Below are 18,321 nucleotides of genomic sequence, written 5' to 3'. Positions count from 1 at the left end.
AACGTAACTGTTGTGAAACGGAATAATTGACCACTGGCCGCTTACTGGAAAACCATTAGAAATGACAAATTAGCGCTCATTGAGGTTCAGAGTTAATAATGTATGGACTGTCAGAGGGTTTTATAATCTTATTTTGGTTTGACTGAGGCATTGGCTTGGGACATCATGTTGCACATTACATAAATGGGCGTTGTGCTAAACAATGTCTCTAAGGGTCTTCTGGATGCTGATTCAAAACCTACAGCTCCTAAACCAACAGATGTTCCTAATCACACCTTTAGATCATAGTTACAGAGACCACTTTATAATAATGATTGCATCAAAGGTCCAGTGTGTAGGATTTACACACTGAGACCAACTAAATACCCATCACCTCACAGTCCCCTATGGTGGCTGCTAATTATACAACAACAACCAAAAAAAACCCTCTTCAGAGCCAGTGTTTGGTTTGTCCAGTCTGGGCTACTGTAGAAACATGATCCTCCTAAATCCTACAAACTAAACCTTTAATAGAAAATGAAAAAGGTTGTTTTCTAATCGTGACGGAGTCCTCGATTTCTGACTTTATAGAAACTCACGAGGAAAACACTCATGTTCATTAATTTATTAAACAAAATTTCAATTTACAATACGTACAAGTGAACAGAAAAAAAGCGTATGCGTGTTTAAAGGACGTGAATGCTCCTTTTAAAAGAGCTAAGTAAAACTGAAATTAAGACATTTGGCTGACATTCATGTATATTTAAACCATAAATACATCAACATACTGCATATCAGAACCTAACATTTGCTTTAAAATATTCAACTCTGAAATTTATTTTATATTTAAAGTACTTTTTACTGTCTTTATGTATACATAAGATGAAATGCAATTACTGTCCCACTGGACAGGAGCAACAGTAATTAACAGTATCCTATGTTAAATACAGTAAACGTAAATCATCCTGATGTGGTAGGTAAAGAGGTTAACAGTGTATGTTAAGCAGAACAACATGTAAACATTTGGTTATGAAGATCTGCTACCATCTTGTCATCGTGCAGAGCTGAACCTTTTTATCAGTCTCCACATGCAGCCTGCGCAATAAAAAGACTAACTCTCAGTCTACAGTCGCGTGTTGAACAACAGCTGAGGGACTTTTAAGACTGCAGTCATTAGAGGAAGCTGCCTACATTCTTTTGTATGTGCTAACATTGGCTGCCTCAGTTCCTGTCAACAACAATCCAGTTATATCTTCTTGTGCCAGAATACAGTAGCTCGAATTTAGAAATGGGAAACGCTATCAGATGATCTGCTGGTTTTGTGGGGTCACCACGACGAACAAAGTCACCTTGACCAATCAAAATGCTGCCTTTACAGCCGTCACTCAAACAAATACTGTAGCTAAGTCCTTAAGACAAGTAACAGCTGCAAAGTGTGCGTCAAAAAGGTGCAGAGTCACTGTTTTGCAACCGGAACATCGCTGACTGACACACTTGTAGCCGGCTGATGCTCTCAGGAAGTGCTGCTTCTCTTTCTGGTCCTCGGTCTCCTCTTCAGGATTTCTTCTTCCTGGTCACTTTCACAATCCCTCTGAAATCATCAAAATGTTGAGTTCAGTTGAGAAACAGCTGTGAAATTGTTTGTGCTGTGACAGGTGATGATGACGGTATTAGGGGCCCACAAAATGTAAGGATTATTTTCTTGTTTTTTTTTGTGGGGAACAGGGTCCAGAATTACTAGCTGCTCGCCAAAACACCAGCTTGAACATGTCATGTTAGGAGTCCAATGCAGTATGGGTCACATTTGAGAAATACACTTATACGCTTTCCTGCTGGAGTTACTTGGGAGGATTAATATCAAGTTTGCACAGTACAGCCAGTCAGCTTAGTTCAGCACAAAAGGGAACAGGGGGAAACAGCTAGCCTGGTTCTGTCTGATGGTCTGAAATCCACGTACCAGCACTTCCAGATTAACACCTTAATTCTTGTCTTTTAATGCAAAAAAAAAAAAAAAAACAAACCCCTGAAGCATAAAATCAAAGATTGTCTTTTTCATGTACTATTTCTTGGCTGTTTGGAGTGATTTCCCGAAGTCTCTATTGGGTGCCTAGTGACCTCATGGTGACAACAACGCCCCAGGAAACCTAAACTTGTCATTTTTACACCTACAGAGTAAACTAAGTAAATATGACGTGTAGTAGGCTTGAGGTGGGCTGGGGGATTTTTGGAGTCATGCTAGCTGATGGACCTTGTTTCCAGTCTTTATGCTCTGCTAAGCTACGCTAAGCAACAACATTTCCAGGCTGTTCTTACCCCGTCCTGCTCAGGCAGCTTGTGGCCCTTCTTCATGATCCGCGTTAAGTGGTTGCACAGAGCAACAATTCTAAACGACAGCTGTTGAACAGATAAAAGCAAAGAGAATGAGTCCCCAAAGTGATAAAGAGCAACATTTTTTATACTTCTGGGAAATAATCTGACTGTACTTTACCTTCCACCTGCGTCTGGCGTACTGTCTCCTAAAGTTCTCCAAGTTGACCACGGACAGCCTCTTCACCATGGCCTGTCTGGGATTCAGAGGCTGCAGAGACACAATGAGGGATGAAATAGCAGAACAAGTATCTTTCACGTTAATGTCATATATGCAAGCAAGTTTGAAAAACTGTCACTGGTCTAAATCTGACTGATATCAGAGCAGTGGTACAACACGAAATACACTGAAAGCTCAGATCACAAAACACAGTGGGATACATTATAAGTGATGAACATTTATTTCAGTGCGTAGACGACAGTGAGAAATGTCTGCGTGCACGTCACATGGGAAACCAAAATGTGTACAGGCGTGTGCTTATCTGCTGAGGTGCTTAAAAACACTGATGAGGAAGTGGCACATCTTTAAACACTTGTGATCTTATCATAGATGTTGTTTTTTCCTGTCGGCTCGTAAAGAACATATCAAAGAAAGAAATCAAAAAGGCTTCTGAAATAAATAAGTAGTTCAACCTTTAGTCAAAGTGCATCGTTGAGTCAATGAAAAACAATGTGAAGAAAAAGACACAACACATGTAACTTTACAAATGGCTAACCATTGTAAAAAAACCAAAAAAAACATCGATACAGTCTTAAAAAAATAAAATGGAATGGAAAAATAAATCAATCAAAAAATATGAATTTTCTATTCCATTAGAAATCATTCTTGTGTCTTCTTCTGGTCGTACCACAGTACGAACATTCATGATCGATAATAATCTTCATTGAATCTACTTAACCTGCTTAATCAAACAAGAGCAGAGCATAAATAAATCTAGTTCAATCATCACTTCAATTTTAGAAAAATTACCCAATTGTGCCTAAATTAAGCTTCTTAAAAGAAATATGCCTGTTTGCTTTTTCTTGCTCAGTTACTGTAGCTGAGAAGATCAACACCGCTCTCATATCTGTCCGTTAGATATGAATTTAACAGATTTCTCCAAATTCCCTTTCCTAGCATATATTTAAGTATATAAAGTATCGTACAGAAAAAGAAATTTGAAATAATGAAACTACACATTCATTGAAAAAAAACACTGTTGGATTCAAACAGCCTCATTTTCTAAAACAATCAAAGCTTTGTAAGGTCAATAAAAAGTGTCTTCATCTGTTAGCCGGACTCTGTGAGCGGCTGTGTGGCCTCAGGACACAGTTCCCTCCTGCAGGACTGATGCAGCAGCTCCATCAGCGCCTGCTTCACGTCCATATTCAGACTGCTGCTGAGGATGCTGCCGTTGGCTCCTTCCGGGTGCAGAGAGCTCATCACCTCCTGCAGCCACTGCAGCTCAGAGTTCAGCTCCTGCCTCAGAGCGTCCAGCTGACTCTGCCTCTGGCTGTACTTCCCACTGATGCTCTCCAGACTGGCGTCTATAGCCTTCATGTCCTCCTGCAGCAGCCTCCTCGTGGCCTCCACTTTACGGAACTCGTAGCGAACCTGGGACAGCTGCTTCCTCGTGGCCTCGCTCTCCTCCTTGTACCAGGCCTCCTTGTCGTTGTAGATGGAGAGCAGTGCGTCTATGTCACCCTGCAGAGTGTGGTGGGCTCCTGCCACCTCTGACAGCCCCGTCTCCATCAGACCGACGTCCTCCACCACGTGGGCGAAACGCTCAAAGTTGGCGTATGTGTTGTTCTGGGGCATGCTGGAGTGGGACTGGACGGTGTACTCCTTAAGACGCTTTGTCTGCAGCTGCTCCGCTTTCTTCTCCACCTCAAGTGCAGCGGCGTCCTCTTCCATGGGGCCACAGGACTTCAGACAGAAGGGTGGAGGGGGGGGACACTGAGTGAGAGGCTGTCTCATTGTTGCATCTTGAAAACACACATGGCGGCAGATGTTCCAGCAGACGTGGCACTGTAGGATTAGTGTGTGACCCTACAGCGAAAGCCATGGCAGGTAAGAGCGCCACACAAACATTCCCGATGAGAGCGCGTTATGCTTCCCCGGCTTCATGCTCGTATCCAAACGGGACGAAGACTCCACAGCAAAAACACCATTCGCATGCATCTCAGCAGCTAATGTTGGAGCAGACGCCTTCAACATTACAGGTTGTTAAACGTCCGTGCCAACAAAACAACAATTAGTGAGATCTTGCGTCAGTTTGATCACTTGGATTTCTAGACAAAAATGTCAGACTGACAGAAGACAGCTGTACAAAAAGTGTAGGTGGAGGGTGAGAGAAATATTCCCAGAGAGAGGGGTGTGGTGCTCTGATGGAAACAATATACAGCAATGTGATGAAGTATGTTTTCAACAAGCCAGAACAAATGTAAAAAGTTAGTGGGTGTATTTTGGCATGTTTAAAGATGGATTTTCCTCCCCGATAAAAAACAAACAAATGTAAGTTACCTTTGACGTGAACCGTTAAACACTGTTTCACATGTAGACGGCAGTTACTGAGAACACAAAAACATGCTGTAATAAGCGTAAATCATACCTTAATCCAGTGATGGTTGAGGGCTTCTTGTATGGTCATTCGTTTTCTATAACGATGAGAGAGAGAGAGAAAATGCAGCTGAGTAAATAAACCCCAACACGTCGTGAGCAGTCATGCTTTAGGACGGGACTCTCTCAGGAATACGTTCAGACAGCTTTCACAGGAATATTCAGTTTCCTGGAGGTGCATTTAAATGGAAACACATGTTAAAGGGACAGTTCACCACGAGTCAAAAATAGATATTTTTCCTCTTGCCCGTAGAGCTATTTATCCATCTGGATTGTTTTGGTCTATTTCATTTCTACGACATATTTTTGTGACAGTGCGGGATGTAAACATTAAAGAGCTGAGCTGTAACATTTGCGAGCGTAGTTAGCTTAGTTAGCTAGCCTCTCATCTTTCTTGCTGAGATTTAGGTGAGAAAAATCGATGACGCCACAGCTAGCAGCTGGTTAGCTTAGCTAACTTCAATACTGGAAGCAGGCGGAAACAGCCAGCCTGTCACACACTTGTTAGAAAACCCATTAAAAAGCCCTATTATTACATCATTAAGACGGTCTCTGAGAGTCAGAAAAAGGTACGTTTCTGGCTGCGACGAGAGGCTAGCTCGCTAAGCTAGCTCTGCCTCTAGTCCATGAGTAGATGTCCGTTTCCTCCTGCGCAGTGATAAAGTTGGTGGATATAGTTGAACAGAAATAAAATAGTGCTTATATGAAACTGCTCACTGTCAACAATAAAATAAATAGCACTAAAGTTAACATTAAAAATATGCGTTTGTGATCTTAACTGTTCCTTTAAACTACAGAACAGAACATGATTGCATGGTAAGAGCAAAGACAAGTGTTAGCAGTGTTTTTTCTTGTGGTTCACAGTATTAATAATGTTTATTCTAGCTTATTTTATTAAGTGTGTTACATTGTGTACCAAAAACAAATGTCCCTAAATCCTTGCTCTAGATTTCTGCGGACTGGCTGCCTGCCTTTCATTCTCATTTGGATCAGGTGTGGGGAATTTAATACGCTTAAAGCTTTATTGCAGCGAAACCTCTAATACCGGGCTTTGTATTGGAATTGTCAGACTTGACCTTCGGCCTTCAGCTGTTTGTCAGCTCTTTTTACCTCGTGTCCTTCTCCAGGAGCTGTCTGATGAAGCTCTTGGCCAGCTCGCTCGTGTTGCTGAAGAGCTCTTCGTCGAAGTCGTAGTTCATCGCCGAGATGTTTCCCAGCGTTTCCTGCTTGGTGTCGCCGAGGAAAGGTGACGCGCCGCTCAAACTGAAACAACAGCACAGGTTTTTCACTCTCACCAAGACTGTCCTCGATAATCTCTTTTGGCACATTAAGATTCCCCTTAATAAGCACGAATCGTCCCAACTTACAGTATATATGTGATGACTCCGATGCTCCTGTGAAAAACAGCACAAGGTTAATCCAGAGTTATGCACTGCAGCCTGTTGTGTGAAAGGCAGCAGAGTCAGGGGTAATTAAAGGCTCTTACCACATGTCTGCCTCCAATCCCAGTGGCTCATAGTTGACTATCTCTGGAGCTGAAAATAGACAGCACACACGCTCCTGCATCACAAACACAGCCAAGCCTCCTCTTAACATGTCCCACACGGCAAACATATCTCGTTCAAAAACACTTACCAACAAATTCAGGGGTTCCAAAAATGTTTTTGAAATCTGACCCAGCTTCCAGTTTGTGTGCCAGTCCAAAGTCTATGAGTTTGATGCGGGGTAGAGGAACATTCCTGTCCAGCAGCATTATATTTTCAGGCTGAATATACAAAAAGAACAAAACATAGTGAAAGAGGCACTTTGGTCAGCAATGTCCTCGAACACCAAGATTGAGTGACACATAGACAATGTTGAGTAAAACAAGTTACCTGGTTAAAGCCGCCTTTTGTGTCAGCATTAAAGAAAAACATCGCAAAGGTCATTGTTAGTGTGAAACATTAAAAGGAAACGCTCAACGAATTTAGCCTGTTCAGCTCTCTTGTTGTGAGTCGGATGAGAAGATTGATGTCGTATCGTGTGTCTGCATGATATGAAGCTCCTGCTAACAGTTAGCACAGAGACTGTACACAGTAGGAACAGCGTTGGCCTGGCTCTGTCCAATAGTAACAAAATCTTCAGCACCTCCAAAGCTACGCTAAGCTCGCTAACTAACACATTATGTCCAGTCTGTTCAGTCCCTACAACAGCCACAATGTGCCGGACTATTTCTTGGTTGGGAATGAATACTAGCAGAAAAGACTACGGTAAGTTGGTCCAGACCAAGAAACAGCTGGGAAATAATTCAAGACAGAGCTGGGTTTTTTTACGCTTCACGTTTTGTTCGGATTAAACAAGATGCAACGTGTTAATCAATGAGCTTTAGAGGTATTGCTCAGTAGATTGTTTCTCTCTTGGGCAGAGCCATGCTCGCTGTTTTCAGTCTTTGTGCTAAGCTACAGTAAGTTAGCCAGCTGCTAGCAGGAGCTCATATTTAGGGCGCGTTCGTGAATAGCTGATTAAACTGGACCGTTCGTAAACACGGAGCGCTGATGGAATATGGCCTTCGGTTATTCAGGGCGCCAAGAGCAGTCAGTGCATCATGAACAGGTGAAACGGCGGCCCGAGCTAAATGTAGCAACTGTGGACTGACGGGGTGAATTAACGGAAATAATTCAACACACGTGAGCAGAGAAGAGTGAGCTGTTTGTGTGTGCAACGTTAGCTTACTGCTAGCTAGTAGCCTGCGTTCTATAAGTCTTATATTAATGGACGTATTGTTGCAGTGGTATGTCTAACACTGTCATCCTCCTCACTGTCGACGACAAGTTCTTGCACATGAGGCGCTACATATCGACAGGAAAGCTTTTCTTTCATCCATTTTCTGATAGTCGACCCCTTTATTAACTCATACAGAAACCCCACACTCTATACTTTGAACAGCCACGCTCTCATTTTTAGTGTAGAGCGTCAGATTGGATTTATGATCGAAGCTAACACGCAGATGAGAAGACTAAGTTGTATCAATCCTCTCATCTGACTAGTGGCAATAAAGCAAATAAGCTAATTTCTTAAAATGTCCAACTTTTTGATAGAGCTAATAAGTAGGCTATAGCTTTTGCAGACTCACAGAAGTTCAGAGTTTACATTGTTGATCTGGATTCCTATAAATCTAAAAACAAAGGTCGCGAGCTCTGTCGCACCCAGTCGGCACAGATAGTCTGTCACAGTTTCTTTGACTATTATCTTTCTGATTTGATAGAAAATGTTAAGCAAACCCTTTGCTCAGCGTGAAAGAGCATCAGGAGTGAACAGGAGCCGCAGCTGCACAGAAACACATGACAGTGACAATCAGAGTGCAGCGTGGGAGACGCTGCTCTCTGAAAGTGAGGAGATAACCTTGTGGTGTCTGTATCTGAGAGTCTGGACTCCAGCCACAGAAAACAGGAAGGATGTGTGAATCAGAACAGAGAAACTCTACCAGCACGAACATTAGACACCTGCTATATATATTTGACATTAAGTGCGGCCCGACCTAAAGTGAATGTACAAGATCTGGAGCTGCGGAGGTAAAGAATTCATCACGAGACGAATATAGATTCACAAGGCGATGCACAGACGGAGCGTTCTGTACCTTCAGATCGAAATGCGTGATCCTCTTGGAGTGGAGATACTGGACTCCGTCGAGGATCTGTTTGATAAACTGAGTGGCCTCCTCTTCACTGAGAGACTCCTTCTGAGCCAAGAAATCGAACAGCTCTCCTCCAGACACCCTGTAAAACACACACACACACACACACACACACACACACACACACACACACACACACAGTCAGAGACTCATCCTGTACACTGATAATCTGGAGCAATGGCTCTCTTAACCGTTATCTAAAGTGAGTTCTCAGGATATGGATGCAGTGGTTCAGGATGCCTTAGATATGTTTGTTTGTGCTATTTAGGTCGGCCTTGAGTCGGTCTGCCTGTCCGATGAATCATGCTGTCAACTTTTTCATTATAACAATCTTGTAAAGTTGCTGAAAAGTGGTATAAAGTGCCCTCTGAGCAGCTTCCGGCCCATAAACACGATGTTCTTTTCATACTCATACAAAGAAAACATAATAGACTGATTGACGCGCAGTGTGTCGTCCTGCGTCTAACAGGAACGGTTCTGTCTGTCAGTTCTGATTGGACTGAGCTTCGCTTTTAGTCCTAATTGTGCCGTCCATGTTCCCAGGCACTCACTGGACCCAGACGGGGTCCTCTGAGGCCCCCTTTTTTCAACACAAGCCTTATTGACACAGCTCGGTTCTCTCTGGCACACGTGACCCTGCATGGCAGAAGGGTTTTCAGCAAACACAGGTTCAACAAACAATCTGTGTACACAGAAACAAGTTCGCAGATCCGAACATGACACAAGTGATCTCTGACATGATGGCTTTTGATCAAAACAAAATGCCATGAGCTACGCAGTTTGTAAAGTGGCCTCAGGAGAAATGCAAAAGTCTTCTGTGCATGTGTTTGGATGTTTTAAGGTGTAACACCAGTGGTGGAAGAAGTATTTAGATCCTTATGAATGGTACTTGAGTAAAAGTATCTGTTATTAAATGTACTGAAGTATCAAAAGTAAAAGTGAAATCATGCATATATTTACATTGTCGGCCATCTCAGGTTTTTTTTAATCCCACTGATCCTATCTGGTAACTTAATTCTAATTAAAATGTGCTACTTGGAGTCTGATGCAACATGTAATCTGGAAAGTAACAAGTAACTAAAGCTATCATTTAACTGTAGTGGAGTAAAAGCACAGTATTTGCGTCCATAATATAGTGGAGTAGAGGCATACAATAGCAGAAAATGGAAATACTCAAGTAAAGTACAAGTACCTGTAAATTGTATTTAGGTACAGTACTTCAGTTAATGTACTCAGTTACATTCCATCACTGATATCAGCCTTGTTTTCAGCTTTGCGACGATGCATTTTCAAGCTATCACCTTCAAATAGTTTCATCCTTCAGATTATATAACACATCTGGAGATCTGGAGATGTCATACCCTTCCTCAAAGGTATGAAAAAGTAGAAAGTTCAGCACCTAAAGTTCAGTATTTGAATAAACAATGCCACTCCACCACTGTGTAACACTGGTATAATTTGGCAACCCATGTGCAGATGTTGTGGTGTGTTGTTAAACCGTGCGGTGACTCACAGTTCGAGGATGAGCACCACATCTGTGCGGTTCTCGTACACGTCGTGCAGCGCGACGATGTTGGGGTGCGTGATCTGCTGCAGGATGTCCACCTCCCTCTCGATCTCCTCCCTTCTCACACCACGTCGGCTGGCCCGGCTCTGCCGCTTCTTGATGAACTTGGCTGCGTATTCAATGCCTGAACTCTTATCTATACAGCGTTTGACAATCGCAAACTGCCCACTGCAGAGACAAAAGAAGGAAACATGATATGTTAATAACTTAACTGCTACATTTTAATGTGACAAATCCTAATGACAGATTTTATCATTATTTGTGTGCAGTTTTGTCGTCTCTCTCGTGTGTTATGTGTACTTATAGGCATCATTTTTCAACATAGGGAAAAATTCCTAATCAAACTCTTAACAATTAAGAACAGGATGAAGCCACGGGTGAAGACAGACGTCAGGGAGGAAGCCACGTGTCGAAACCAGCTGAAATATTAAAGTACAGTCCATCACTTCCTGTTTCCTAGCCAGACAGAGAACAATCAGACAAGCCAGCAGTGTGGACAGATCTGCTGTCCTCCCACTTCAGCAGCAACATTCCTGCCAAATTTCCAGCCATCCTCGAGAGATCAGTCCACTGAAAAAAAATCCCAAAAACTCTGAATATTTCACAACAGAGGTGTGGCTTCGAGACCATCTCTCTGTGGATTATTGTTTCACTGTCAATGTGCTCTTGTATCTCATGCTACAGGCTGGTGACATGTGGTCGTGGCATCTTGTTAATGAGCTTAAATCCTGAGCTATACTAACCCAATATGGTCATTTTACATTTCAGGACAGGGGTGACTCCGCCGGTAAACATGTTCCTTCATTGTCACTGTCCTCTAACGTAACTACAGAGTCATTTCATTCATAATTGACGCACTGACAGACTGAATAAGATGTACAAGAACGTTTTGCAGCAGTGTCACCAAGTTAAATATATGTTGTGAGTCTCCATGGCTTCATTATCAGACCAGCTCTTATAATCTCAGACCTGACTAAGCGCTGCTGCCACTCCTTCTAATTTACACGCTTCCTGCTGCTGTGGGTGACCTGCCCACCCATACATTCAGACTCCGAAAACAAGCCTCTCAGTCAGCGATGCTGGCAGAGAGCGTCTGAGTGGGGAGGATGAACGTTATCTTTGACAAGACAGAAGAGGAACATTCAGTCGAGTATGCGAACAGAACAGTGGCTGGGATGACTGAACCCACAAATTTACACCGCAAACTCTTCTGCTCATGTATTTTTAGACATTGCGAAAGAGCGAGCGCAGAGAGAGGAAACAGATAATAACTGGCAGGCTTTTCATATGTTTCCAACATAACTGTCCGCACAGAGATTCCAGGGTGGCTGTGAGAGGCTGTCCAGTCCGTGTCCACTATCATCACAGTGTCTAGTGGGCTAAGAATAGCTCCGGTCCACAGGCTCGTTCTCCACCTGCCACCTCTCCGCACGCCGCTGCTGCTGGGGAGAAGGAGAAAGCCTGCTGGGCGGAGGTGGAGGAGTGCTGGGAGGAGCTGCTGGATGAAAAGCTGCTCCTGCTCCTTCTCATTACACCGAGCGGTTTAACACTTTCAACTACTAGCTCCAGCTAATAACAAAACAAATAAATAAGTAGTCATCTTTGTGGTTTAAAGTCTGTCTCTTTAGTGTGGGAACGTTGAGCTGGTTTGCTCTTTTCGAGGCACGCCCTGCCCCTGTCCTGAGACCAGCTCCACCGACACTTTTCTAAAGTTGGCTCACTCAAAGACAACAAAACAACTTTTACAGAGGTGTACTCTCACAACCACAAACCCAGACCTTTAATGACTACGCTGCAGGGACAAACTGTTTTGCAATATTACACAATCGAGCACAGCGAGACTGCAAACTCTGGCCGCAAATATTTAATTCAGCATTTCTTTGACACAGTCTGAATAGAAAGGAGATTAGAGGCCTCACGAGCTTACAGTGGTTTGAGTTGGAGGGCACCTGAATTGGACTGCATGAAAGCAGTAAGGAATGTTTTTATGCAACCACAAACCCCACCAGGAAGTTATAATTGAGCCAATTTTCTTCATATCAAAACAACAAAAACCTGAACACAAAATTCGGGATGTACATGTCCCAACAGAGAATGCAGAAGAAGAAAGAGAGAGGGCGGGAGTTACATGTTGTAACAATGGTTACCAAAGACAGAATAAAAACATGGCGGACGAGGCGCTGCAGCGTGGAATCTCCTCTATCTGGTCTATTCACAGGACATTTCCACCCCTGAGACATCCCTGAAAGGCTGACCCTGTTAGAGATGGCTACGATAATGTGTGAACCAAAGAGGAGGGTAAGTCACTCAATGAATTCCACTTGGAAAAACAGGCGTAAAGTTCCCCCCGAGGGAAGGATCCGTCACGTGGAAGGAGAGCAGCAACAAGACCGCAAGACTGAACAGAATCGCTCCTCTCCTTGATTTCTGTATTGAGAAACTGCACAACACAAGAGTCAGAGCGAGGGCTTTAACTTCAGTGTTGTTACTGTAGAAGTGATGCTGGGAGTGGTATTCCACAACGGGCCAGGCATGCCGGCTGTATTAGCTCTAAGCTGACCGGTGGGGCTGAGAGTACCATCTCCCCAAAGAGTTTCCACTTCCAACAGCTGAAGGTCATTATCCACAGCCAAGGTTGGAGGAATGCTGTGGATGACAAGTGGCGCCGGCCCAATGTTTAAACACATTTCTCAGCCGAGCAACCTCTGGGGCGGCGGGACCAAAGACGGACAGATTCATTATTGGCCGAGCCCTGTCCCTTCCCACCCCTCAGCATCTGTGAAATCGAACGTGAAGAAGAAGCAGCTCAAAAACATGACTCATCGCCGGATAAAATATGTTCGGTTTTATTATCTGGTGTTAGCAGCCGGTCACACCGAGATGTGTCGCTAGAAACTTTTACAACAAAACTCAAAGACACCAGCAAATGTTTCACATTTTTGCTTTAAAAAATGACTGAAACTCGATTAATCGACTAATTGTTGCAGCTTTATCTCAACATTTAAGCCCGTGCCGTGTTCAGGATACTCTGGATTCCCACTTGTTTTGAAGCAGTCCAGTGCCCACCCCAGTCAAACGGGAACTCCGGGTATGTCGACGAGGTCAACATGGAGTTCCCTCCGTCAGGCTGCACTGAATAAACACATTTTTCACCCACTCACCAGCAGGAATGTCTGCTCCTCAGAGCTGACTGCACGCAGCCTCATCCTGCTCCTCGGACACGCATGCCTACTGTCCCTGCTATAGATACATCATGTACAGTAAATCCCTTTGGAGAAATTCTGGCACTCTGCTGTGCTCATCAGCAGCACCTGTCTGCCTCGCGACTGTCAGCTCTTTTCACTTCAACACATCAAGTGTGTGAAGGCCTTAAAGTGTGCATCGCTGCCCTCCCTGCATCCTCTCCAAAGACTTCCGCAAACTGAAACATGTCTCTAATTTATTTCCCTCTGAACAAACCTGCAGAGTGTTTCTAGAAATTACAAACATGGCAGTGCCCAGAGGCAAATTTGGAAAATACTTTGCATAACAAGTGTGGTGTAATGTGACCTTTTCAGTGTTCCTGTGTTTAGTTGTAAGCAGACATTTGAGTAATTCAATAGTGTGCAGCCATGAAAGCAGCTCTTGTGTGGCTGTGCTGAGAGCCGAGACAGTGGTGCTTTCAGATAAATGCTAACTTGAGCATGCTGACATGCTTATAAGGATATTGCTAACATGCTGATGTTTAACAGGTATAGAATGCTTACCTTTTCCACCATTTTAATCTTAGCGTGTTAGGATGCTAACATTTGCTAATTAGCACTATACACAAAGTAGCCTACAGTTACGGCTGATGGGAAAGTTCTGAGATTTGCAAGGTTGTGAACAAGTTTATACCTGCCGTGACAACACACACTGGTTTATGGGCTACCGCAATAATATTTCATAATGTGACAATGCCGTGGTTGAGATCTGTTTAGGCTGACACACAGAAACAGGAAAAGATCAGCGTTTGGGTTAAAATGATCGCTCGTGTGATATTCTGCACCGTTTGGGGTTGCTATCTAGACTTGAGCCTCAGGTTTGGCATTACGGCCGTCCTCATCTTGGTTATTTGGGGCTAGAAGTAACCATATCTTAGCCAGAGGGTGGAGCGAGTAAGGATATCTTGATTGGATCTTACTGAGAACTCAAGGATACACCGGTAGCAACTTGTCAATCACAGGTGGCGACACCGTAAAGCATTTCCTGCTTTATCATCTATTTTACTGTAAATGAGACCATAATTACATTATACAAAATAAACATCATGCTGTATTGAAGAGGACTTGAGACCACAAACTCATCTGGAAACTGTTTACTGAGGTATTAAATCAAGTAAGGAGTAGGGTCATTTTCTCATAAGCTTACATACAATCGGACTTCCTCTGAAACCAGAGTGGCCCCTGTTGTTGAGACATTTCACTTAAAGAGCCTGTCCTCTTCAGGAGTCACAGACTTAACGTAATGATTTCAACCCAAACCACAATGTCTTCCTAAACCTAACCAAGTAGTTTTCTTGCCTAAACCTAAGAAAACTTAATCTGAGAATCACTAAAGTCAGTAGGATTCATCCTCTGGGGAACCTGAATGTCCAACACTGCCATCAGACAGAGCCACGCTGCTTAAATACTACAGACTCACAATTTTCTGTACAAAGGGATGAGAAGCATGTTAGGGTTCATATCAAGATTTCAAAATGAGGAGGAAGTTTACAAGCCTTTTATTTCTGTTCAGGCATGCAAAGACAATGGAACTTCCCATTCAACAGCGCATCCTGTGAATTTCTGACATTGCTTGATGATGACTAACAAAGATTCATTCGATTAGTGTTTCACGACCACCAATGTCTCTCGCAAAAGTGGTAGTAAGGACACTCGGTAAAAGGTCTAGGGTGTTATGACCAAGAATGAATCAGTTGTTGACAGGTAGCGTTCTACCATCTGCTCAGAAGTCCTTCCTTCCTCTGCCTTGCCGTGACGGTCACTTGTGTAACAGCTCACTGCAGTTTTACCAGTCTCACGGGAGGGCTGTTGGCAGCTGTGGGCTCACACCGAGACACATCCTACTGTAAGTCATCATCAGTGTCATCACTCAGATGGTAAGACGGGTACAGTTGTCAGTAAAGGCTTGTTTTACAGATAGGTTTACCAAAAACTCTTCGTCACCAGTGGAAAGAAACATTGAGTACAACTGCGTGGGGCCCTGTGACATTAAGATCTGTCCATAGGGGGGCACAGTATGATTAATTGACTTTCCTATGGCGAATGGCGCAACAGTTCCAGAGAGAGCAGAACATCACAGATCAGTTTCTGGGCCCCCTCATTAAATTTCCCCACCCTCTTGAGAGGACAATTGAGTAATACTTCCATTGTGGTGCACGGTGGAGAGGTCTGAACCCAAGAGGCTCTCAAAAACTGTGGGCGGGGTGGGCTGCGTCCCCCAGCACTCACCAGAAAAGCTGACAAAACAAGAACTACAAGCAGAAAACCCAGCTGCTGAATTCGTGGCAAAATTCTCAGACACGTTCTGACTGAAAATGACTTTCTTGCATCCGGTTGCAAACATCTGCGGCTTTCGACCACAACAGAGTTTGTCAAGGCGTTCGTGCTCAACACGTACAGAGCTCAAATCGCAGCTGAGTCGTCTTTTCGAGCAACCTGTTTGCAAACCACAACTAAGTGATGTTGTCGGTGTGTAAACAATACATTCCCACACCTTTCTTCACAGAAAAAGCACGAGCAGTGAGCTCTCAGATGTAGTGTGGGCTCTTTCAGTTAACTTTTTTGAAATAAGATTAAATGCATTCTAGGCAACAAAGGATATTTTGCATAAGTATTGTTATTTTAAGTAAGAATATTGTGGTATTTTTACGTTGTTGTTGCACGGTCTGTGTGTTCTGAGCTGGAGAGTCTGGTATGGACGATTTATATCCTGTATCACAAAACTTTCTATAAATTTCACCAATATATAAATGTTAATAAAACCTGAAACATTTACCAGGATTACTCTCCAATAAGGCACGCTTTATGAGTAACGCTTTAGGAAGGAACTTAATTATAAAAAGGTTTTATAAGGTTTTTATTATTGTAACTAATTGCTTTATTAATCTTTTGAAAAGTGATTGATAAATCCTCTAGAAATCAGTTAAAAAATGGATCAGAAACACTTTTGATTTAACTGAATAAACAAGCTGTTTTCAGAAGCACAGAGCACAGATGGAATTTAAAAAGGTGGCAGGGTCCGCCACATATAAACAAAGTACAACCGAATGAAATAGTGTTGTCCTTTAAGGTCAGTTTGTTTATTCAGTCGTGAAAACGTGAGTTTGTTTATGACGATCTTTCTCTTCTGATAAAAATGTCTTCCCCAAAAATTACATAGTGCTCCTTTAATGAACCATTAGATGCCATACCATAAAGGCTGCCAGATTGGAAAATGGCACCCGTCTTCATCTAAGTGGATTGCCTGTTTTTCCTAATAATATCCCGTTCTTTCATTTGAGGCAAACGCATGAGGATCCTCGATGTAAAACACAGTTAAAGCCGGACACGAAACCTTTCCTACATGCTGGAGCATCCATTTCAACAGCAGGTTCTAGTTCGTCCTGTCAGGGTGTGTCAAAGAAGCTGCTCACTGACCAGCGAATACTGGAACATGGTGTATACACAGACCAGTAGTGAAAGGTTAGAGGTCAGACGCTTTCCTTTCACACCCTCTCGTTCTGTTAGCGAGTGCTGAACATGCCCAAGCTGCCCTTCCGTGCAAAAGTGGATTTGTAGCTTCCTCAAATCCATATTGAACCTGGCCAACTTCCTTTAATGTATTTCCCCATGGGAGCCAGTTTCCTTGATGTCTGCTCTGTACAGGCTTGATTAACATTCCTCAACATATTGATGCACCACCCAGAATCAGCTCTTGCAAAAGCAGAAAATCATATCTGACTCTCGCATATATTGTGGCCAGACACGGCTTGTTTTCTTAGAGTGCGTTTGCCTTTGAAACTTTATCTGCTGCTGTAAACTTCAGCCTACTTCAACACAGCGACACTCCCCATTTCAAGCTTAAACAGGCCAGCTGTTTTTCATACCTACGTACACACCGGGGACCACTGCGTCAAGAGGCATGCAGGGTAGAGAGCTGAATCACACCCTGACTCACGCACACAAGGAGTGAGGAGGCTCACTTTCTGTGAGCTGCAATTAAACATCTGCGACCGTACTCTCTTCATTAGACAGCTTTGAGAATAAATACTCACCTCCCCAGTACTTCTCCAATTTCATAGAAATCATCCACATTCTGTTGCTTGAACACCGCCATGCCAGGTGTCTTCATTGACGTGGTTTCTCCCTCCTTGATATGCACCGCTTTAAGACTTCTCCCCGCAAGTCCAACCCTGCTGATACAAAGAGGTGTTCCTGTTCATTTCTGACTGGAGCCATGAAAACGTTAACTACATGTTCCAGCTTGCTGTAAAGCATTCCATCTCAGACTTTCACTGTTGAGACATCCTATGCACTATAACTTGACCTGCATAGGAAATAAATAGCCAGTCTGTCTTCCTCCTTGTCTAAATACTGATTATTGGCTTTAAAATGCAATAAGCAGAACTGTGCCAAGCCGAGCAGTGTAACAGTGTTCAGTTTGTGTGATTATAACAGGATTAGAAATTAAAAGAAAAGAGCTTTTGGGGGTAATTAGGGCAGGCTATCTGTGTAATGTGCCCCTGTTGTGAAACATTTTGTCTGGTTAAACATTGGCAGCACTAGGCATACCAAACTTCAATAAATTGGAATTAAAAAATAAAACAGCAGTTAATTGTACACTTTAAGAGTGAACACCAGCTGCGAAGACCACAAACTTCTGATAAACTGAAAAACCACAAACTTCCTGTCACACTTAAATGGCTCAACACACTGACAGCAACCAAACTCTTGTCTTACCTTCCGTTACAGCTGATGATAAACTTCTCCTACAGCTGCTCTGCTCTCCTCATGTATGAGCTCACACACACAAACACTGCTCCTTCAGCCTCCCTGTTGTTTTCTGTCACTTGTGGCGGCACCATCAGGCTTTTGTGTCTTCACAAGTCCCTCCCCCTGATGGCTCTATTATGAA

General features: G+C 43.2%; 1 protein-coding gene across 3 annotated transcripts; it reads right to left on the bottom strand.

The window, feature by feature from the left end:
* Nucleotides 1–589: 589 nt before the first annotated feature.
* dapk2b (death-associated protein kinase 2b) lies at nt 590–18,253 on the bottom strand. Of its 3 annotated transcripts, none has more exons than XM_073471725.1 (12): nt 18,147–18,253; nt 17,462–17,599; nt 10,132–10,353; nt 8,562–8,700; nt 6,581–6,710; nt 6,432–6,480; nt 6,313–6,339; nt 6,056–6,208; nt 4,938–4,983; nt 2,468–2,557; nt 2,293–2,373; nt 590–1,570 (listed from the first exon to the last, which is right to left on the bottom strand). In XM_073471725.1, the coding sequence occupies exons 2-12, from the start codon at nt 17,536–17,538 to the stop codon at nt 1,493–1,495; spliced, it is 1,092 nt and encodes a 363-aa protein (XP_073327826.1). In that variant the 5' UTR covers nt 17,539–17,599; nt 18,147–18,253; the 3' UTR covers nt 590–1,492. The 3 variants fall into 3 exon arrangements, with proteins under 3 accessions (XP_073327826.1, XP_073327825.1, XP_073327827.1); XM_073471724.1 differs by having other exon boundaries at nt 1,402–1,570; nt 17,462–17,602; nt 18,147–18,225; XM_073471726.1 differs by lacking the exons at nt 590–1,570; nt 2,293–2,373; nt 2,468–2,557; nt 18,147–18,253 and adding an exon at nt 3,543–4,252 and having other exon boundaries at nt 17,462–17,598.
* Between the last annotated feature and the right edge of the window lie 68 nt (nt 18,254–18,321).

The sequence above is a fragment of the Pagrus major genome, chromosome 8 (genome assembly GCF_040436345.1).
Source record: "Pagrus major chromosome 8, Pma_NU_1.0".
NCBI lineage: Eukaryota > Metazoa > Chordata > Actinopteri > Spariformes > Sparidae > Pagrus > Pagrus major.
The sequence above is the reverse complement of the archived record's forward strand: the minus strand, read 5'-3'. Positions and strand labels throughout refer to the sequence as shown.